We start from the raw sequence: 24,170 nt of genomic DNA, 5'->3' as shown, positions 1-24,170 counted from the left end.
AAGTTATTTATAACTCTAACATGCTACATATGTGAGTGTGTTTCTGGTTTGTATGTTTTCTCCCCTTTCAAATTACAATCCAATAGCCTCTCATCATACTTAACAATAAAAGACCGGGTACTAGGACCTTGGGGAGTCTGCATCGCTGCTGCGCTGGCTTTCTCACGTAACGTCTCTCATCACGACAGCAGGATTACAGCCAAGGAGTTTAGCTCATAGTAAATGATGCACGGAGTGAAATTGTAAGTACAGGTAGTGACAGAATGTGGCTATCTGTAGTTGTTAACCATTGTTACCTGCTTAAATTTAGGTTTACTTGAGGCAAATGAAAGGGAATATTGTAATGAGCTATGTTAACACTAAGCTAGCTAGCTAGCTATTTTGTTAGAAAATGTCTCCAGTGAGTAAGAGTTATATATCGGATATGAAAACTAGTATATCCGTCTTTCCTTTGCAAGCAGGAAAATTATTTCTCTCTATTTGAGAAAAGTTCATATTTGTGTTGTCAAATGTCCTGAAATGACCCTGAAATTCTGTCACTTCCGTTATCTTATACTGAATGAATGCAAGCAAAGATACAGAGAAAAATCACACTCTTCTGATTGAACCAATCTATGAACTGTCTGAAACAATGGATATCCGCAGCCCCAAATGAGCCCAAAAAAAATTGGCGCGTGCTATGCACGCAAACATTAGCATCCTTAGGGGCTAAGCCCCCCACTTTCTTTCAATCCTAGAAACGCCCCTGCTGACTGGTGTCCAGTATCTGTTTGCAGTGTTGAGCCGGTTCACACTTAAAATGTACTAGTTCAAGTTCACTGGGTTAGTTCAGGTTATTTTTTATTGGGATGATTAAGGTGTCAGTTATCCTGACTGTGAGTGTCAAGTCTCATGTTCTACTGAGCACAAGGAGAGAGCAGAGAGGAGGAGGAAACAGAAACTCCAGCTCGGTACAAACCAGCTGCAGCTTCTGCTCTGCCCATGAAGCAGCTCATCTCTGAGCAGATGTGACCAGAGAAACTCTGTGCTTTCACAAAGGCACTTAGCGGCTGCGTCGCGGTGACGAGCTCAAGTCACTGCTTCTGTCTCTCAGCGAGTGTGTTTCGCTGTGAGGGCCGGAGCTCCGGGGCCTGTGTGTGAGTGTGTGTGTATAGCTCAGTTGACCAATCCTGATCGAGACTGCTGTTAGGCCCGGCTTTCTCATTGGCATAAGCACACAGAAATGAGGGAAGCAATAAATAAATAAATAGATGAATAAATAAATAAATAAATAAATAAATGTGGAAATAGATAAAGAAATAAATGAATACATGTGGACATAAACACAGAAGTAAATTAATCAATGTGTTAAACTTATTGCCACATTTTTTCCAACTTTTAATTATTTAAACATTTATTTAATTCAACATTTAGGTGTCCTTATGTAAATGAGGTAGGAGGTCCCAAACTCAGTCTCGAGCAGGATTGGTCAACTGGATCATCACACTCCTGTGACCTATCCTGCATGAGACTGCGGTTAGGCCTGCCTTTCTCATTAGCATAAGCACACAGAAATGAGGCAGTCAAAAAAATAATTAATTAATTAATGTGGAAATATATTTAAGACATTTATTTAGACATTGCTGTTGTTATTAACGTCTTTATTTATTTATTTCTGTATTCATTTATTTATTTCCTTTTTAATTTATTTATTTATTTCTGTATTTATTTATACATTTATTTATTTATTTATACTTAAGTCATGTATGGTCCTCCATATCGCTCTCCTGGGGGAGGATACAGTAGGTATTTATTTTAATTCTGTTTAGTTCTAGTGTTTTTTTTATAATGGATGATGATTTTGTCCTGTGTTTGTGTATGTGTGTATGTATGCATGCGTGTGTAGCCTTTTTACACATGAAGGAAAGAAAGAGACATTTTAAGGAACCAGACACTGATTTCATAATTTAAAGGAACAGTAATAGAACAATATCTGATGCATGCGTTTCCATAAATCCACAGCTTGTTTTTCTTGTAATTAATTTGATTGGTGCACTATTATTATCTTTTGGCGGAGCCAGGCTACAGCATTTGTTGACCTGGCAGCCACTGACCTGTTGTGTTGTGTGTCTCAGTGCTGGTCTGACTGTTCATTTTCACCTTCTCTCTTCGCATTGCTATTTTAGGTGACTCAAAATGCCCTTGACTCTCCACCATGGAGCAGACTGATGATGAAGGAAGATGAGCTGATGATGATGATGATGATGATGATGATTATGATGATGATGATGACAATGCAGAGAGGCCATCAATTTGCACTGAGGACTTCAGAGACAGAAACAGGAGCCACATCCTCCAGTTTTTTCATCTAAAGATGTTTTTTTCTAAAACTTCCAAACTCCAACAAAGAACCTGAAGACTTTCCCACACCCTCATCAGGTTTTCTAACCCCGTTGATTGTATTTGACCAGGAATACTCAGTTGTCCTTCAGGCATGTCAGAGTGTGAAGACGGTCTAAAGTAGGTTGTATATATACAGTATAAACTGGAGTATCTGTATCAGTGTCTTTGCTTGGCTCTCTGTGCCCCTTGAGCTTCCAGCCAGAGTACACAGAGCCTCCATCACTCAAACATATATCATAGATGGATTTTGTGCATATGACAACAGACGAGAGATGATGGTGTTGAACAACAGCACCTAACGTAGGTGAGATAATTGAATCCACACAGTGGACGGTTTGTCCTTTACTCAGAATGAGTACTGCTTTTAGTTTCCTCTTTTTTACCGTGAGAATGTGTACGCATGTTTGAGTATTTTTGCAAACTTGATAGATTTTGTTTCATATTTTGTTCTGGGACAACAAGAACATGTTATATTATGCTACTATGCATAAACAGTACACCCTAATCAAAAGTCTGATTTTGTGACGTGTCGCTGATGTAATTAAGGATGAAAGCTATCCCCATAATCCATGGCTTTTTCATATCAGTTAGAATTTGACAATAATAGAGCTACACTGTCACTGTGCTCTATCTTCAGGCAAATAGAAAACTAGTTATTAAAGTATTATGAGTAGGGTAGATATTTTAAATTGTAACTACATTTGTAAAGCAAATTTACATAGTCCAGAATGATTAGTTCATAACAAACGTTGTGAAATAATCATTTTTAAAAATCGGTCTGTGTATTTAAGCTGTTGCAGGATATCAAGCATGCAAACCACTTTCTTTATTTTAGACATGCACTATGTGAAGAACAGACACGCATTTCTTCACAGTCACGTTCAGGTGTCTTTAAATGCTGCATGTTGAATCAGTGGCTGGAACAGTTGGGTACAGCAGTGCATAGACTAAATAGCATATGCATGTGGCTCTTGGGCATGCGTGTGTTTCTAATGTGTGTTTATGGTTATCGGCGACTATTCGTCCACCCAGCTCTGTAGTTACCTCTGTATGTTGGTATTGTCATAATTAGTACGACCAGTTGTCTGTGTTGTTGGTGCACGGACTGCTAAAGATGACACATCTGAAGGTTCATAACTTTATGGAGGGAAGCAAAGAGGACAAAGGCCATGCACACCAGACTACACAATATGACACATGCTGTTCAGCAGAGATGCTGGTTATTCAGCAAAGATATATTTTTTGTGCTGCAGTGGAGCTCAGAATTGGGCAATTTTACCAATAATTACTAAGTATATTATCAACTAAATGGCATCTACACAATTTATAGTATTACATAAAATTAATGGTAACTTAAGTGCTGGTGTCCCACTTAATAAAACACTTACCACAAATCATTGATTTTAGGTTTTCTCACTTCCTCATGCCGTCCTTCTTAGCTCAGCTGCAACTAGAAACATATAAAAAGAGGAGGAAGCTCCCTTACTCCCCCCTTAGATACTTTTTGGAATTTCAGCCAGGAGCATGGAACGTACCTGAACAAAGCTGTTCCAGTTTTTACATTGGTTCCCGATTAGAAAAGCTTTGAATGTTTTATTACATAACTGCTGTTTTTTTGTTAAGAAGAAAAAAAGATGCAGACAAACACACAGATATCACATCTACTGCAATGACACTGTCACAATGTGTTGCTTTTACTGTATTTTTATGATTTTGTTCCTTTGTAAGCAGTGTCAGGTAAAACGTTTCCTTTTAAAACACAAAATAGCATCTTGTGCCAAATAAAAACAAAAAACTATTGTATAAATTTATACTGTACCAATGTTATCTGTTGAACAAAATGTTTGTAATTGTCGCATTTTGTAGGTTTTGTATGGTATTCTGTATTTTAGTGACTGCAGTTTTTTGGTAAGGATACTGTTTTTTGTCAACTTTAAAAGGCTAGAATTAAATTTACAAATTATTGTGTGCCACCATTCAAATGATGTTTGTTTAGTTGTGTAATTGTGGTTTTCATTTCTAACATGATGAATAAATCATGGCCAGTGTTATTATTCAGATATTATATTGGTTTATACGTGTATGTTTGACCATAGCTGAAGGTAGTTTTGATCAGGGACAGTGTTGCATTTACACATTTTGTCCAGAAAACTTTAGTATAACTCCATCAGTCCATAGGACTGCATCAGGTGTGTTTTGACGTTTCTTTGAAAAGCTCAAATGCTGAACTATGTGGGGAGAACACAGTTAATGCTCGGTCTGATGACACTTCCATGAAGATCATATTTGTGTAGAACAATGCACTTCACACTCTTGAGTCATTTAATTTAATTTTCAGAGTGCTAAACGGCATCTTCCAGTTGCTCATGGCTGCAGAATGTTGGAACAAGGTTTTAAGAGTCCCAAGTTTTTAATCATGTTGCCTTTTCTAACCATGATGAACATGAACAAGCCATAGCCTTCGCCCTAAGAAGCTACTTGGTAAAAGCTCATATCTCTAAGTTTCCTAAACTTTGCATTATCCATTGACCAGGGGTGCGAACAAATCTTCACTGTATTCCAGTGTGTAATGAATGTACAGAAGTACCAAAGATTTGTACTGTCATATGTGTTCTTAGTTCCTTTCCACCACAGGTCAAGCTTCAGTGTAGTTACATTTTTTTCGTATTACTAATGTTGAAGAGGCTTTTGTGTTAGAGCATTACAGCTCAACAGAAGAAAAACACTATCATTTGATAACATGGATGTATATGAATTGTATTATATTTTATATTATATACAGTCAAAAGATTATACAGTATGATACATTATATAACAAATAATAAACATTATTTATAAAGGACTTTTTATAAACAGAGTTTACAAAGTGCTTTGACAACAAAGCAAGAAAAGTAAAAACAAACTTGAACACGTAAAAGCAGTAAAATGACCGTAAAAATAAGTGAACAAGTAAAAGAAAATGATAAAATCACTAGCACATGAAAGCAAGTCTATAAAAGTGGGTTTTAAGAAGTGATTTAAAAGAATTCACTGACTCTTCGAGCCTTATCTCTTCAGGTAGGCCGCGCCAAAGCCAAGGGGCCATGATGGCAAAAGCACGGTCACCTTTGGTTTTCAACCTCGACTTTGGAACAACGAGCAGGGCTTCACCTGAGGATCTAAGGCTGCGTGCAGGCACATAAGGGGTCAGTAATTCTGTGATGTAGCTTGGGGCCAGAGCCTGGCATGCTTCAATAGTGATCAGTAAAATCTTAAAATCAATTCTAAAATGGACAGATTCCAATGAAGAGAAGCAAGGACCGGGGTGATGTGAGGTTGCATTTTAAGACCAGTGAGAAGGCAGCTGCATTCTGAACTAGTTGGAGGCGGGAGAGTTACTTTTGGCTGATGCCATAGAGGAGGAGTTACAGGAGTCCAGTCCAGAGAAGACTAGTGCATGAGTTACTTTTTCCAAGTATGGGAGTGAAATGTTGGATTTTGGAGATGGATGGGTGGAATCTATTACTTTAAATAAAATTCTGGAATTAGAATCATGATCAACCAGCACGATACAGGATCCGCAATTACGATCCCAATCTCTGATGCGCGATCCACCATCATAATCCATGTCAGCTTGCTAACATGTGGAAAACATACCACCAATTCATTCGATTGCTATGAACACATCATTTTGCAAGAACAAATTAATGAGAATATCATAAGCTTTTTAGGTATTTGTCCAAAATCGAAAATTCTGGATTAGATTCTAACCTGAGAATAGCACAAGACAAAAATTAAGTTTTTTTTCCACAGTTTTTCACTTGTGACCAAATATGTCAACATCTGAAAATGAAAAAGGAACTGGAGTTTGGAAGTTCTGGGACAATCAAAGCTTTCACATTATGAAAGGTGTAATTAATACATCTGCCATACTCATTCTGGCATTAGTGGTTATGTCAGGGGATCACCAAATTAGTAGGCTCATAAACAAAAAATCATACAAATATACAATCCATTCAAAAATTGTTGAGATGTCTGGACCAAAGTAGTGGATTGGCCAACACCCCTGCATTTTGGCTTATCATCATCAGCCCTGATCAACCCAAACCATCCAAACCCTTCCTTAGATTCAGAGCCATTTTTCTCAGATGTAAACTTTGCTTTCAATAGATAAGTGTTCTGTCACACTGATTTCATAACTGTGATCCTCCAACACAAAAAGGCACAGAGAGAAACATTTTGTTCTACCACATACTTTCTATAAGCTGCAGGCTCCAGTAAGTATACTGAAGGTAAATGTGAACATCAGGATGGGTCACACAAACACAAATGTGGATGTATGTATTCTGAACACATCACGTCATGTCACTTTTTCATGTTGTACGAGTTTGTGTTTTGGGACAGACTATGTCACTTTACCAAATACACATTTCCAACATTGTCTGTAGTTGCTGTGCCCTCCTCGAATAATTTGGAAGATGACAAGACAAAGACTGGCTTTGAGGAATGTCACACATGGTGCTAATTGTGAGGAAAAGTACAAAATTGTGTTATATTTTTCAGCATTTCAGAACTAAATTTGTCTCTGCACAGCTTGATGTACACACAGGACCTGTTCCATTTAAACCACTAACCCCCAACATTTATGGGGCCTGGGCACAAAACCCTTTTTTTTTTACTAATGGGAATAGATTATAAATATATATATTTATAATTATTTAAATATAATTGGATACCAAAATAACTGCACTATTACTGCTGCACTTATACTTGAAGCATCTTGGAGGTCAAGGTCACTGTAACAAATGCATCTGCTCAGAAACACTTTAAGGAAGTTTCTTTAAATTTTGTGTAAATATTCAATTTGACTCAAAGATGACCTGGTTAGATCTTGGTGGTCTAAGGTTAAAGGTCAAAGTCAATGACCTAATATTTTGGTGTATCATGAACACTCATAGGGGCCTCCATCGGTGCTTTGAGGACCTGAGTAGAAATTGGAGGTCAAAGATCAAGGTGACTCAATGAATCCTTTCAAATTTTGCACAAATGTTCTTTTAGATCCACAGATAAAACTGATTCGATTTGGATGGTCAAAGGTCACGGTGGCCTCACAGAACATGTTTGGGCTTTTTGAGTATATCTCATCTCTGCTTTTAGTGGATGTCTTCCAATTTGTACCAGGTGTCACTTGTCAGGATTAACTGATTAGAGTTCAGTGGTCAAAGGTCAGAGTGACCTTGTGGAAGTCTGGAAAAAATGTATGTGGACTGAAACTCACAAACTTGGTAGAGGCATAGAACCTCGATGCAGTATTTCTAGTTTATTTATAAAAGCCATTCATTCCAACTTACAAAAACCTTGATAGATGGGAGTCTTATTAGACAACATTAGCTGCAAAGTGGAACTTAGATGCAGAATCTATTTAATAAAACTGCAAATAATAGTTAGAAAATAAAGAGAAACAGTTGACTACACATAAAACTATTTATTGGCTCATATAAAATACAAGACAGTGCATGACGCATGTGGAGGAAGGAGAAGCTGTGGGTGGATCAGGTGGAAACAGGGACAGAGCCGTTAAGACTGAAGCTCTGATGTCTCTCAGTCGCCTTGGACAAGGTTGTGTATATCTACAAAACTGATCTCATAAACATGTCTGCAGCCTCTTCAGTGAGAGAAAAAGCAATGAACATAACACACAGTGGGAGCTAAACAATTTTACATCATCCTGGAAACCTACAGCCTCGTTCCATTATGATGCCTGATGTAATTTAAGGACTGTGAGAGATCAGCATGTAATCGCAACCTGGGATAACCCTTGTTTCACTGGCAGCAAATGGAAAGAAAACTAATCAATATATATATAAGAATATAAAAAAATGTATTACAAAGACTGACAACCAATAAAGATTATATTTCACTTTCAAGACAAGTTGAGAAATAATTATGAACATATAAAACAATTAGCTGTTACCTTAAACAACTGACTTTCAGCAAATAACAAACCTGCTTGGGTCAAGTCATTAAAAAGCTTCCTGCTGCTGAAAGATGTGAGAGGAAGAAGAGCGGAGGAAACAAACAGCAGCATCCCTGCTGTTAATTTAAAAACAACTGTCCTCTTCCTGTGAAACCACAGCAAATTGGCTGGATGGATGATTTATGGTGATCTCATCTCAGTCACAGACAGATAAGAAGTGTCAGGAAGTGAAGATAGTGAACACGTGTGAAGGAAAGATCAAAAGATTCTTCCCACCTAAAAACAGATCCATGAGTTCTGGTCGACGCACACTCCAGCAGGTGAAGAGTACAGAAATGTTTGTTACCATGATGAGAGCGCTTTCATCTAACACTTTTATCACTATTCACAATTATTACACATGGCATGGCTTCACCCAACCCTGATACCGTCTGTCCTACTGGTGAGTACAGAGCTGTGACAAGCAACCGTCAGATCTCTGACAGAGTCACCCGCAAGGAGTCTGCTGAGCTCTCGATAGCCAGGGTAAAGGTGTCCTCGTTGGAATAGTGTTGGATGATGTTGTCATCCATGTTCACTAGGACCCTGAGGAAGACAACACACACATTAACATAACTTGGTTGATTCTCAGAGTCAGTCATATTGATAAGGGGACACCAGGGATGATGCTGTCAGATATTCTATTTATCAATTAAAATCAAAATTATTGGCTGTGGCTAAGGAGGTAGAGCATGTCATACAATACCTGCCCCCCCCCCCCACCCCCCCATTATGCGGGAGAAACTGAACCATTGTATGACTCAAACTGGCCCTGATGGCTGTGCAGGCAGTGTGTTAGTGATAGAGAAAGTGTTGCACATGGATGCACTGTATGAATGTGTGTGTGAATGGCAAACTGTAATGTAAAGTGATTTGAGTGTTCACCATAACTAGAAAAGTGCTGTATAAATACAGACCAACTGGATGGATCGGCATAAAAATTTCCACATTCATGGTTCTTTGATGATGTACCGTAGACATTTTGGTGATCCTTTGATTATTTTATTGCGCCACCTCTAGTTTGTGGCTTAAAATGAAATGTCTCAACAATGATTGACATTTATATCCAGTCACCAGGGCATTACACACATGAAAGTTCAAACCAAGGACCATGTCTCTGTGACATCGATCACATTCCATGCAGCAAGTTTTGGTTTAACATTGCGAAGTTATTATGACATACATACATAAGAACCTATGTGAGCTGTGCCTACCTGTACTTGGATTGGTTTGCAGACATGCATGTGTCTTACATTGACATGTTGTCAATTTGATTATCATATTTGCTAACTTTTTTTAATTAATGCATAGAAATTGAATTTGTTTTGTGTTTGAATGGATAAAATGAATAGCCAGTTTACTTTAATTACATTGGCCCTGTGATATCATCATGGTATTGCTACCAGAAATGTGAAAGTCCTCATCGTTCAAACATTATATCATTGTCTGAGAGGATAACGAAGAGGATGAACAAGCATGTTAGCAGACTGAAAGTTAGCACTGCAGACTGTTTGTGGTGTTTCTGGGCAGTTTGACTCACCCTTTCTTGCTTTTTTGGTAAACTTTGACCATCTTGTCAACAGGTAATGCATATTTCTCTGAAATCTGTGAAGGAACAAAGTTGAACTATTTAATAAAATATATTAGTTTTCCAATAAACACAATAGATCTAATGTTTACAACATTCTATGCTGCAGTTAAATCTCATGACAGTACAACTCTTAATACTCACTGCCTCAATCAGTGCATTGAGTGTTGGGGTGTGCAGCATTAAGGCATCAAACACTTCATCACACTCCTTCCTCACATACAGGAGGACTAATAGGGTATAGGGTAAACAAGACAAAAAATATTTATATGCAGTATTATCTTTCACTCAAATGCAACAAAAACTTTGAGAACGCAAAAGACAAACCTTTCCTTCCATGGTCTACTCTGGACTTCTTAGGGGGACAGACGGCCTCCTCAGCAACACAGGACATCCTCTTCACCACAACACTCCTGAGATGTGTACATACACATCCACACACCATTTAAAGTCAAACTATTTCACGTTTGTTGAGCAGCATCATTAAATGGATATAAATCTGGCTGATTGTGATAGTAATGGTGGATTCTGTATCGTGTTGGCATGTGATAGTGGTGGTGGACCACAATCGAGGTGGCAGCTGATGGTGGACTATGATTACAACAAGACTGCTTGATAAACAAGATTTCTCCTCAGATACCCGACCATTACTGACAATATGCCATCAATTCATTGACCTTCCATGATGCGACAAAGTGTTTATTCTAATCAATGCTGCAAATACCCTTATCTTTCTGATGTTCTCCTCTACACTTGACATCTATTACACTTCTGTCCGTCCTGGAAGAGAGATCCCTCACATGGCTCACGTGGCTCTCTCTGGTTTCTACGTTCTTTTTACCCAGTTAAAAGGTTTTTTCTTAGTAGTTTTTCCTTACTCTTGTTGAGGGTTAAGGGCAGAGGATGACACACCTTGTTAAAGCCCTATGAGACAAATTTTTGATTTGTGAAAACGGGCTGTACAAATAAAATTTGATTGATTGATCAATCGATAAAGATGGACGACTTGACAACTCCCCAAAAGTGATGCCAAATTATCTTGATGGACCTAGAGCAGGGGTAGCCAACCTTTACTATCGAAAGAGCCAATTTGCCTCCTCTTCCCCCAAATTAAATCTGTCTGGAGTCGCAAAACATATTTGATAACACAGCTTATAAAGTTATATATATAGTTATACAATATATATAAAAACTGTAGTTTGTTGCATTTATTAAATTATAGAACTACAATAAAAAAAACTTGACATTTTACTGCTATTTTTACCTGTTTCAACAAAGGAAAACACAAAACTCTTATGAAGAGGAGAACAAAATGCATTATGTCAGGATTTCAAAATTTAGCTAGTGTGGGTCTGACTGAACTCTATGCAATAAAGTTTGGAGGGGGGGGGCATGAACAGTTTGGGCCAGATAATGGCCTGCACACAAATGATTTAATAATAACCTTTTCCTTCCTAGAGTTTAATCTTGAAATTAGAATGTATGTGCCTCACATTGTTGTTTCGGTTTAGTTGTTTTGAATGTCTGTACAAACAGAACATACAGCCGATATAGCAGAAACATAATATCTTTTCTCCAACAACATCAGTTTGGCCCTCATGGCATCAGCTGTGTCAAGGCCTTGGGAGTGTCTCCTGTTCACTTCCTTATTTCAATGCCAAGAGGATGGACTACGCCTGCGCACGAGGAGGAACCAAGGACTGTTATAAAATCTTACAGACGCCGGCTGTTTGATGCGTTCTGATGGGTCTTGCGTTCTGGTGCGACTAGAGACTGTCCGGGCTGCTAAAGTTTCGGGCAGTGAGATGGATGCCTGTGTTTTGCTGAATCATACCTTTCATTGTTTTCTAAATAAATACTTGATTGAACAAAACCGAGTTCAGCTCATCTTCTCATATTTAGGATAAACAAACTCGCAGACAATTGGCAGTGTAAGCCTACCTTGAAATAAATGAAACACAGAACTATGCGTTTATCGCTCATCTGCAGCTTGGTTCTTTTCAGCAAATGCTGTGTGCTTGCTCTGTAAATGTCTTTCAACATTACATGTTTGCTAATTCCTAGCCACATATCAAGCATACAGGTAAGCCAGCATCATTGGGGAGTGAGTGAATTTTCCTCCCAGACTTTTCTTTTTGGGGATGGTTAGTTTCCCGAGGCTGGTGGTCGGAAACTCTAGGTTAGCGACCTGCAGGGAAGAGCGCAGGGCCGTAGATGTAATAGGATTTGATGCATATTTTAGTTGACGAAATATTAAAACAAAACGTGAGAGCAGGTCAGACTGGAGGCGGACACAGAAACTGAAGCTCAGTACAAACCAACTGCAGCTTCTGCTCTGATCAAGAAGCTGCGGCGCTGATCTCTGAGTAGCAGAGACCAGAGAAACTCTTTGTTTTCACTGTTTCCACATTTAAGAAGCAGCCGGTAAGTCAGTGACCGGCTGCTTCCCATGAACGAGCTCTGATCTCACTGTGTCTCTCTGCGCGCAAACACACACACACACACACACACACACACACACACACACACACACACACACACACACACACACACACACACACACACACACACACACACACACACACACACACACACACACACACACACACACACACACACACACACACACACACACACACGTTAAGTTCAGCGTTTGCGAAAACTATGCGCAACACGCACTGTACAAGGAGCCACTGCAGAAGGGCTCCAGAGCCGCGGGTTGCCGACCCCTGCCTTAGAGCTACCTTCTTCTGATAACTGTCTGAAGACCCATAGGTGCTTGTATTTGACAGTGTTGTAAAGTGTGATTCACTTCTCACAAGTTACATGGTGTAAGAACAGGTGTTTAGCGGACAGCCTTTCGCCCCATTACAGGTCAATGTGTATCTGTTGATCTCCTTCTCTGTTCATCAGATGTGAAATAGAGAAAAGTAATTGTCCCCATCACAATTTTTAAACCATGCAAAGAATAGAGACTGCAGGGAAGGATCATAAAAATAAAACATTGTTACACAGGTGCACATGGGGCAATGAAGTGCAACACATGAACATTTAGAGAAAACCAGTGTAAATAACAGCACTGATAACACTCACCCATTTCTGTCAACTTCCTCTGTGTCAAAAGCAAACACCTGCAAATAGCGGAAAACTCATTATGAATCACACTGCCCCAGAACATTTTCTGTGGTGTGTGTGTATTTGTCTGAGAGAGACACAGAAAGGGTTACCTCACCTGCCCTGCTCTCTGCAGGTTTCCAAAGTGGACGTCAGGAATGAAGAGGACAGGCTGGGAGTCCAGGTTGGTCATGGCTTTGAATAGCGTGCAGTCAGTCCTCTTAATGTTAGAGGTTGGCCCCGAGCTGCCATTTTTCCCTAATTCCCAGAGAGTGTGAATTCAGCAACTGTTGCCAGGCAACGAGTCCAAGTAAAGGCACCATCAGGTTTGATTACACTGACTGTCCTCTCTATTCCATTAAATTTCATGATTTTCCAGAAAGTGCTTTACAACCTCATTTCGGCAAAATTCAAATCAAGCTGGGAATATCGTAATTTTATCATCTGGCAAATAAAGAAGGAAGGAAAAACTAAATTGTTTACCTTTCACCCTCTTTCTGAGATGTTTCTTCTCCTCATCACGAAGCTTCCTCTCAGCACCCTGCAAAAAAACAGTGGATTACAATGACATAGGTGCCGACTGCTTACAAAGAGTTAAAGTAAAGAATTTAACCATTCTCTAATCATTGACCAGACCAGGCAGTGGACTGTGCCGGCAGCCTTCCTCACCTTGTCACAGAAAACCTTGATCTCGGAGAAGGCCCTTTGGAGGGGTCTGCTGCTGCAGCTGTTGTAGCTGTAGGTGTCGATCTGGATTATCAGAGGCATCCCCTTCACGCCCTTCTGAGAGGAGAAGTCTGTGCTCAGACAGTTCACAGAGATAAAGACCTGAGAAACAAACATAAGAAAGAGGGCAGGCTTCATTTCTGGAGGTCTTTGACACAAGCAGTGGAAGAGATGTGTATCACACGGTGATCATGCATTAGTGTTGGGAATCAATGCACCTCTCATATCTGCATGATTTTATGCTTTGCACTGTTGGCACACAATTGGCCTATTGGATAGTTGCATGAATGCATGAGTGGACACATGCTCCTAGTAAAGTGCACAGTAAGTTCATATGTAGCACATAAAATTTTGAGGCCATATTCACAAATCACAATTTGCCTCATAGGGCTTAGCAATCTGTATAAGGTGGGATATCATCTGCCCTTAACACTCAACTAGAGTTTGGAAAACTACCAAAAACAAAAAGCTTTTTAACATAGAGGAAACCTCTGAGGGGGTCACAAGTGAGGGATCCCTCTCACTGGATAGACAGCAGTGCAATAGATGTTGCGTTTAACAGAGCACACCAACAAAGTAACAATATATAAAACACTCATGAGAAACGACAGTGTCTGACATAAATTGAGAGGCATATCAATGTTTAAATAAACAATTAAACATAATGGAACATGAACATACATGAGATTGTCTGTCTGGGTACATCTGACAATTTTTTTTAATAATACATTGATTTACACAGGTTTCTCCAAATATTATTGCATTACACTTCTGTCTATCTTATCTGAAACCTTAAATTACATAACAAGTTGAGCGGTCACAAGTAAAAAATAAAAAAGTGATGTTAGTCATTTATTCTTGTCTGAATGAGATGTGTAGTCAAACATTGTGTATTGGGGGAGCACGGATCTTCACCCATTAGCAGGTGGTGTATAACAGTTGATATTTAAAAGGTATCACTATTTTTTCTAACAACTAAAACCAATTATTCACCTCATATCAGCTGATGTATGATTTTAAAACCTGTTGTTGTGAACCTTGTCCTGACTCATAAAATGTGCAGTGACAAGTTAAAGGGTCATAGAGTCTTGAGTCACAACAGCAGCCGCCCCCGAATCAACACTCAGCCGAGACAACTCCACCACTTCTCAACAAATTACTTATGAAAAATGTTTTTCATGCCGACAAACGAGCTTGAAATTTGGAAATATAGAAATATCGACTGAGAGGAAAGTGTAACTGTGTTACTGAACCAACTGAAATGCCAGTGGTTTAATATTCTTCCTGACCTGATGAAGCAGAGTGGAGCTGCTGAGCAATTGAATTTCAAAAACACACACAAATATTTAACCACTTCACACTGTAAAGTGTACACATTGAACCAGATGTTTTCCGTTTTCCAGGGCAAACAACCCTTGAAATAAAATGACATAGCCCAAAGAACAACACAGGTTAAATATATTTGAAACATGTTAGACATGTATTAAAAATATTTCAACCATGTCAACACTAATTATCAATATATCATGATAATTTTAATGGAGGAATCTGGAAACCTTTGACAAGCACCTTGGCAGTGGTCCTCGGACCACCTTTTGACATATGGTTATTCTAACATTTTAAAATACATAATGGAGAAGATTACCAATGAGTGATGTCAATGTTTTTTTTAAGCCAAATCATGTAAACCAAAATTAATCCTCCAGTTAAACAGGATCAACAGCCTGAGCAACAGGTCGGTGAAGACAGATAACGGTAGAGATTCATCGCCTTGGCTCAACAGTGATTTTCCCACTATGCAAGCACCAACAGCATCGTGTTGGAACTTGCAGTGGAGAGGTCTGATCACTGGAAAGGCCTGTAGCACAAACAAGCCTCCTACACACCTACGCAAATCCACACCTCCACAGACCCAAGCCATTTAAAAATCTCAACAAGTGGTAAAAGCATTGCTGCAAGTGTGTGTGTGTGTGTCCGTGCGTGCGTGCGTGCGTGCGTGCGTGCGTGCGTGCGTGCGTGTACAAGTTCATGAGGGCAGAGTGAAGTGGCTGTTTTATGCTGTCCGCTCAACCAGGCACAAACAAACAAACAAAAAACAGAGTGGTCCTGCAGGAAGTGGCTCATCTCCCCTGTCAATACATCTCACACTATTTTACAGTGAGGGTGATGACTGTTGCCTGGCAACAGCAAAGCCATGCCAAAACAAATGATTGGGATAAAAAATGAATATGTCAACCAATCGGATTCTGATTTAATAATAATGGAAACCGAAATGTCTCTGTGGCACAGAGCGAGAAGGGATGTGATAGTGGAGACATGTGAGCCTGCATACCTCCTCACAATAACAGACATGTTTAGAGTGAGCCCTAGTCCTGTGTTAGTCAGTATGGCTAAGAGAGGCCTGATAAGGATCATCTTGACCATCTGTTGTAAATACTGTGATAAAGACTCTAATTTGGTACAGTTACAGACCAAATCATAAGTTTACATCCTAACCTTAGAGTGTGAGCATGCAGTCACTTGTTAACAAGAAAAAGGCTAAGGCTAATGACAATGAGAATGTTTTACAGATATTGGTACACACATCTTGCAGATACTGTAGCACTGGAAAATGTAATGGAAAGTCACTAATATTCATCCTGAGGGGAAATTGAAGGTTTGTACTAAATTGTTGAGTAGTGCAGAAACTAAATACAAATCATTATTAAAATAAAAATTAAAAGATGTCAGCCAGGGGATGAACAGTACGTGGTGTTCACATATTTCTGTCCAAGGGGTTCAAATTTTGTTTAATCAGAGCTGAGAATGTTTTCCATACATTCTCAGAGTTCTTTAATGCATACAATATAATGTGTGACTGAAAAGGTGTCGCTTTGGTGCTCATCCATTCAGCATGTTCTTCTATCTCTGCTCCGATAAATTAACCATTGGGTCCCTATTGTCCTCACTTAGAGGGGTAGAGTGGTCGTCCTCCAACCTGAAGGTTGGCAGTTCAATCCCCAGTCTGACCCATTTGCATGCCGAAGTGTTCTTGGGGAAGATGCTGAACCCCGAATGGCCCCCCATACAATAACAAAGTGCTGTGAATAGATGCACTGTATGAATGTGTGTGTGAATGGGTGAGTGTCAAACTGTACTGTAGAGCGCTTTGAGTGGTCATCAAGACTAGAACAGCGCTATATAAAACCATTTACCATTTACTTAGGCTGGATGACCAACTCAAGGAAGAGTCCTGGTGTTTCCAAACTTCTTCAATTTACCAATTATTATGATAATTGTGCTTCCGAGAACACTCAGAGCCTTAGAAATGATTTATACCTCATAGCTACCACTATTTTATCGCAAATTTCTGATGCACCTGACCATAATTTGGAGCGCCACAGCAAATAAGGAAGAGATAGATAAATAATATATTTCAGTTTTTGTTTTATACATTTAACTTTGTCATTATGGGTTATCCAGTGAAGATTAAAAAACTGCTTTATAATCACAGTACAATCTCACAATTCTTATTTTGCTTGTTATTTACCTTGGCTTCGTCACTGACGTCCCATGTGAAAGAGACAGCATTGTAGGCAATTTCCTCCACATTCCCAATTGTACTGAAACTCTCCTTGTAGTCAGCTGCATGAGAAGTGAAAATCAGAGGAAACACTTTTGGGTTCAGGAAAGTTTGGTGTCAAACCTTATGACATAGCAGGACACAAGCAATGATAAAAACAATTTTAAAGGAATTTATTCAAAATCCCACTTAACTAAACGTATTCAAATATTGAAGCAACTATACTTCAATTGTCAAAAATAATCATTTTGATTCTGCTGAGAATATATATGACTGTGAAAGTATTTGTAAAATATAGTACTACATACAAATATAGTAGTACACACATACATCTATATTAATACAGGCTACTGTGTTAGTCCAAATTACTTTACAAGAGAGGAATCTGAAACATGATTTCTTTAAGTATAGCAGGGTCAAAAAGGTCCATCTTTAGAATTGTATGATATGATATGTGAGGAAACTATGGCTCTAAAATGTATGTTGTGTTGCAGTATTTCCTTCCAAAATGTAGTGGGATGGAGGTGTAAAGTAGTATAAATTCGAAATACTGATTTCAGATAATAATCTGCCATTTTCTCACAGAATAACTATGCCGACAAATTGACATTCTAACGCTAGATACAGATTCCCATAATGCCTTTGCCATTTCCTCTCAACATCTGTTCATGTTGACATGAACTTGCCAAAGACAAAGTCACCAATGTGAAATCTGTGGTTCATTCCTGAGTATGAAACCACAAGTTGAGGCCTGTCTCTTGCTGAGAGGACATGGCCTTCCTCCAGGGCCCAGCCTACTTCTCCAGTTAAAATCTATGCAAATGCAGACCTACTGACTCCCTTCACACTGAGCTGGGAGGATTGAGTATTGACAGTTATTAAAATTATGTATGGTTGCACTTCAGTATATGTGGCAGGATTCTCATGCAGCCTTCCTGTGGAGTTTCCACCTGCATAGTCTCTTTTCACACCTGGTTCTGTGCAGTTTAGGTGTCAAAATATCTATGTCTGAGTAATCTATATCTGGGCACATATTTAAGGTAAGTTTATGCCTGTTTACATTTTGCGATTTGCCTTTTTAATGACAGTCCTCTCCAAGTGCAAATGTTACACCGAAACAAGTCCCTCTCACCAAAAACACAATTTTGCAGTGGCACTGTGACAGATTTGTTTGAAGAAACTAAAAATATATTTTTTTCCTTAAACAGAATGAAATGTCTGCAGCCAGACCATTCTCCAGCAAAGACACAGTGCTGCAGATCGGACAATGGGAGACTATACTGTCAGCACAACAGCAATCATCTTACCAATGTCCAGGACCCTCTGTTTGGCAGTGTGCTGACGGGAATGCCAGTATTTCCAATTCTTCAACTGCTCGTCTCTGCACTTGTCTTCCCCAAAGACAACCATGATAACACTCTGTGGTGCAGGATAAAGGATCATTAGGCCAAAAATCTAAAAGATATATAACATTTCTAAGCAGGACAAGGTTTCATGCTAACCAACAAGAAGCTAACAGAAATATACCTCTACACTGTCTCCCCTCCCTCACCTGTATAATACTGTCCCACTGTAGCTCAGAGCCTCCCATGGTGCATTGCTCACTACTGCATGGGCTCCCATCAGGCCCCTGTGAGGGTGAAGGTCGACTCACCCGCACTTTGCCTCTCTGCTGACGTTGGGTTGAACTGAAGGCAATCTCAGACAGCGTCAGAGCATAGAACTGTCCCCGATTCAGGTAAGCCATGGGTCCTTCTCCCTGCCGCAGCGACATGCTGGCCTCCAGATTGTACTGGAAACTGTCACTGTAAGAACACAAGCATGTGTGGAACCATCTGACAACCCATTATTAAGATGCACATCTGGAACATCTCCATAGATAATATAATAAATAAAATAATAATAATTGACATGAGTGCAAATAAAAATGGGGACAAACGTTATCGCCCTTCATAAAAAATAAAAAGAACACCAATATATTTTTAAGATTTAGCCCAAGTAAGGTTCTATATTTTTCTAATTGTCAAACAATTGATAAGTCTTAAAACACAGATCGGAGGTTTGATCACAAGTGGACAGGGTAATGTTAGTCTGTTCCAATATGGCATAAAAATTAGTGCTGTGAGTATCTAGATCAGATTTCACTCACCAACCATATATGCAAATCATCATGTCAGAATAATTTTTCAATGACCACACAATCAAGCTGGTAGAATTGTTATTTTTGGTAAAGCCTGGAACAGCTCATTAACATAGGTAGAAATATTGCACTGCGGTTGGATACGTCCCCCAACCAGTGCAGTTACCATATACATTTAAAAAAAAAGTCCAGATTCAAATAAAGGTCACTGTGACCTTTACCTTTGACATCTAATTAGTTAATGTTTAAATTCAAGTGACAACTGATAAATATGGAAACTTCCTCAAGGCGGTCTTGAGATATCACATTCAAGAGGCCAAAAACGTGTTTTGTGAGGCCACCATGACCTTTGGCTACCAAAATCTACTCAGTTAATCCGTGAGTCCAAAAGGGCCTGAAGTGATCACATGTGAAAAATTTGAGGAATTCCTGAGATGTCACTTTCAAAAGGAAAAACACAGATAACAGTGACATTGATCTTTGACTACCAAATTCTAATCAAATCATCCATGAGTTCAAATAAATTTTGCCAGATGAAATTAAATGAAATTCCCTACAGGCCATGCTGATATCGCACATTCAAAGGAACGTGACGTAGTCGTGACCTTGACCTTTGACCCCCAGTGTAACAGCTACTATGAAGAAAGATTAACCATTTCAAAAAAATGTAAATCATTATGTGGCTGTCAGTGTAGATACTGATAATGTATGGGCACTGAGATAAGTAAAAACATGTTTGATTCATGTCCATGTTCATGTTCTATCCATGTCCATTATTAGTCCCCAAAGGACTTTTTATTCTTGTTCATTGTTTTAAAGAAAAGGACAAGATGGTGAATATCCCTTTTAGATTTAAAGGTCTTCCACATTAGTTTGATGATAAGTTGCCGACAACCAGCAGATGAAACTGTAGTGGGTCAGAGTATATACGTGGCCCAAAAGGCAATTTGTATTCACACAGTAAAAAGAATGTGGACACGTGTCCTGGACCACGTTCGAATGGCAACTCATTGATCGGATCTCAAAACGCATTTGGGCGCTTTGAGACCTGAACTAATTACTTGTGATTGGAACATGCAGGTCAAATGTAAACAAGTCTGACAGGGGTCTTTGCATGAGTGTGCAAAATACACAGTGGCGTTCTGGGGGAGTCCCCCCCTATCCAGTGCTCCTGTGTTATGCATAAAGGCAGGCAGAGGAAGCCGTATTTATCGCAGTTTTTTTTCTTTTCACGGGACTTGACAAAAACAGTGATTATAGTGGATTACCGTCTTATCAAGTTTTAATACTTCCGTATCAGAGTATTCTGTGTGCCCACAGACAAAATGATAAATATTTGGACTTCCAGTTTCTCCATGTTGAATTTTAACTCACCCAGATCGGCTACAGTGGAATTCATCAGGTCCTGAGGAGGGACTTCTCTGGTACATCTGTAAGAGAAGAAGATATACACTGTGTTCCAAGAGGAAAACAGTAAACGACGACACATCAAGCAAAAAGTACAAATAATGTAAAGCAAGACATAATATCACCTCCACTCACCTCTCCTTCCACAGCTTCCTCATATGTGCTGTCTGGAGTGCTTCTCTGTTCATCTTTCAAGTATCCAGACAAGGACAAATCATAACAGCTCTGTTTGTAAACCACCTCTCTCTGCTCTCCGGTCTCTGCTGGATAGGAACCTCCACAGGAGGACTCTCCCATAGGTCTCTGTTCCTCTGTCTTGACAAGAGCAAAATATACCCCACCTTCACTTTTACCATCTCCTCCTCTGATGCCTCCTGTAAGGCCAGTAGAGTCGTACTTGGAGCCCTGGTGTTCTATATTGGTGCTGTTGTTTAGAGAGAGGTTAACAGGCATGCATCTAAGAGCCTGAAGACGCTGATCTAGTATTTCCAAGTTACCACAGTTATTGGGCCCAAGAGCAGAGGGGTCTGCAGGTTTTACACAACTGGCTGCAAGTCTCCTCTCCCTAGGAACCTGATAAGGTTATAGCAGATACAAAAATATAGGATCATGAACAAATCATTATGCACTGAGTTGCTATTATTTTATGTAATGTAACACTTTTCTCACCTTGTAGTAGTCATAGAGCAGTCCCAGAGCAGCTGCGCTGTCCTCGTCTCCATTGATGCTCATCATGGCCTTAGTGGCAGCAGACAGAGGGTTCTCCAGGTAGCCCTTCCACACCTCATCATCACCGCTAAACAACCTGCCCGAGGTCGTTGACGCTTCGTTTGGTACTACCACCACCAGCCGTTTACTGAGAGGACAGCAGAACAAAGGGAAGAGACAATAAGACATGTTGTCATTACTCATTCCCCGAAGCCTCTTCTGCCAAGCCACCAAGTCTGCCCCAGGCTGTTTCTCACCAAACCTCCATCTAATTGTCTGCTGCATGTGAAGTGTGTTTATTTAAGTTCACTGAATAACAACTATTTGCATTAACCACATTTAAATAACAGAAAAAATAAAGTGAGTCAGTGCTGAAAGTGTCAAGCTTCTGTTTCATGATCAAAATAAAAAAGATAAATTAGTCATTTATAAGTCATTAGTCGGCACAGATGAGACAAGCTCTCAGTCCCAGAAAGGCACCGTTTTTAATATGCAGAGTGAAGTGAAAGCTTAGTACCTGTAACATCACCATCATATTAATCAAGTAAACTCTGTTTCTGTGATGCATTTAGGGCATTTTATCTCTCACGGAACAACTGTTGAGTGTTTGTGTCTTACCTGTCCATGTCCATGCTGCCTCCCCGCTCTCTGCTGTTGTCTGAGACTCGCTGGAGAAACTGGACTTTCTAGTTGGAGCAGGTGAGTTCGTGTGGGACACTGAGGAAACAGGGCCCAAAGGAGGCGGGTCGTATTTAACGTCTCAGTTCAAACAGCCAATGAAATCATTAAGTGAAATCATTACGCTACTAAATATAGTCTGAACCATGGATGAAAAAAAGTTGTTAAATTAAAGAGAAGGGAACACCGGGACCCGAACAAGCGGCGCAAACAACAAAACAAAAGTTTCCCTTCTGATTGGTTTAATCATGTTTCTACACAGGCGGCACAGACAGGAGGAGGCGTAACCTGACGGGGTTTTTCCTTTTTATTGACGTATACGCACTTACGAACACAGACGGCATTCTCCTGAAAACGTATCATTGTCATTTTGTGAAATAACATATCAAATACGAAAGAAAGAGTTAATAGACGGAATAGAAGTACAAACAAAACATTATAAGGGAGATGATAATAATTTATTGTGTATATTGTACGTTATCAAGTATTTCTCCCCAAATCTGAGGGGATATAGATACATTTCATGTTTATGGTTAATGTTGAAAGAAATTCATATAGATTTTGTAATTTAATACAAAATAGGCAAATATTCGAGGTGTTCTGAAGCACTCAGATTTGTAATGTTCATAAACAAAATCATAACTATGCGTACTGGTATTAATCTGATGAAGCTTCAAAAAATCAGCAGAGAAGACGAGGGAAATGTTGAAAAGAAAATGCTACAATTCAGTTTCTGTCTTTACCAACTGAGTTTATATAATGTGTCAATGAAGCAAGAAAGTATAGAATGACTACATCTTCAATCAGGTTTTACAAGAACAGTAATATAACTTACTTTGACTGCAAGTGGAGACAAAGAGACGTTTACTGATATGAATAGCTACTTTCCATTTCTCTCATTTGATGATGTGACTGTGTATATGATTAGTTTTTATATCAGAGGCTAATCTCATTTCTTTATCATATTTGTTAGGTCAAAAGTAACTGATCTTAGCCAGCGTTTCTGCATTGTTGTCTCCACCCTGACACATTGTGGTAGACATTTCCTTAATTTTGCACCACGCAGGTTCCAAAAATATAGGCTCAATACTTTAAGATGTGGACTCCACACACAGCAGGCTTTTTTAAATGTGTAAAGCACATGACTGCGACTGCTTAAAGTTATTTTTTCTGAGGTTTGTCTGGTCAATGGCCTCGTTGCTTCTCGATGGAAGTGAGGCTTATTTTTTGTTTTGGTGTCAATTCCAGATCAAATCAAAATTTGATTGCTAGTATTGTTTGTAATCTGAACAAAAACAGTGATGGATGAATGAGTTGATGCAAATTTGCATTCTTTCAATAAAATAAGTAATTCATGTATTAACATTAGTTATAAACATAGGCAGTCTGAATAAAGGAATCATCACATTTAAACGTGGCCTTGTATTTGATGAAAGGTGTGTATGTGTCCACTGTCTTGATATCTGACCTGATGATGCTCTGCAGATCACAACATCTATACTGTTCATGTAGAAGAGGAGTCACCACGCTGTCGGAGTTCAATGAGCAGCAAACAATCTACAGCACACTCCATTATCTTTTTAACATCAACATGATAGCATTTGTTGTATATGTGATCTGAATCAACTTATACTCTCCTAACATACTATACTCTCACAACTTTTACTTTATTAGGCATCTGAAAGCTAAATTATGATTTAAAAAATCATAGCTTGATCCCCTCGTATATTTTAGGGACAGCTGGCATTTTCCTATTAAACCATAGCCATCAGCAAATTTTAAGCATGTTTAGATCTAATGATAAAATCATAAGAATAATGTAATAATAAAACCAAAGATTGACATGAAACATCTCGCTACGTTAAGAAAT

General features: G+C 39.1%; 2 protein-coding genes across 4 annotated transcripts in view; one reads left to right on the top strand and one right to left on the bottom strand.

Annotated features, from left to right (window-relative positions):
- LOC133014233 (neurocalcin-delta A) overlaps positions 1–4,422 on the top strand; it is an 82,147-nt gene extending 77,725 nt beyond the window's left edge. For all 3 annotated transcript variants that reach the window (XM_061081423.1, XM_061081421.1, XM_061081422.1), the window contains one exon: positions 2,166–4,422. The gene's annotated coding sequence lies outside the window, so the exon portion shown is untranslated. The remainder of the gene's footprint in view (positions 1–2,165) is intronic.
- Positions 4,423–8,808: 4,386 nt separating this feature from the next.
- On the bottom strand, positions 8,809–22,254 carry LOC133014472 (grainyhead-like protein 2 homolog). Its single transcript, XM_061081718.1, has 15 exons — positions 22,241–22,254; positions 21,584–21,770; positions 21,050–21,487; positions 20,882–20,937; positions 18,920–19,172; positions 18,675–18,786; positions 17,335–17,429; positions 13,749–13,907; positions 13,563–13,620; positions 13,198–13,337; positions 13,059–13,096; positions 10,293–10,378; positions 10,110–10,195; positions 9,918–9,982; positions 8,809–8,923 (listed from the first exon to the last, which is right to left on the bottom strand). Exons 1-15 carry the CDS (start codon positions 22,252–22,254, stop codon positions 8,809–8,811), a joined length of 1,902 nt encoding a protein of 633 aa, XP_060937701.1.
- Between the last annotated feature and the right edge of the window lie 1,916 nt (positions 22,255–24,170).

The sequence above is a fragment of the Limanda limanda genome, chromosome 11 (assembly GCF_963576545.1).
Source record: "Limanda limanda chromosome 11, fLimLim1.1, whole genome shotgun sequence".
Lineage (NCBI taxonomy): Eukaryota > Metazoa > Chordata > Actinopteri > Pleuronectiformes > Pleuronectidae > Limanda > Limanda limanda.
This window is presented reverse-complemented; position numbering and strand designations above follow the sequence as displayed.

What these genes read in the sequence shown, in the direction of transcription:
- LOC133014472 (XM_061081718.1), bottom strand. An exon ending in AGTGGGACAGTATTATACAG is followed by an intron (nt 18,787 to 18,919) that starts GTGAGGGAGGGG and finishes CCTGCACCACAG; the next exon opens with AGTGTTATCATGGTTGTCTT. An exon ending in GAGGAAGTTGACAGAAATGG is followed by an intron (nt 10,379 to 13,058) that starts GTGAGTGTTATC and finishes TACACATCTCAG; the next exon opens with GAGTGTTGTGGTGAAGAGGA.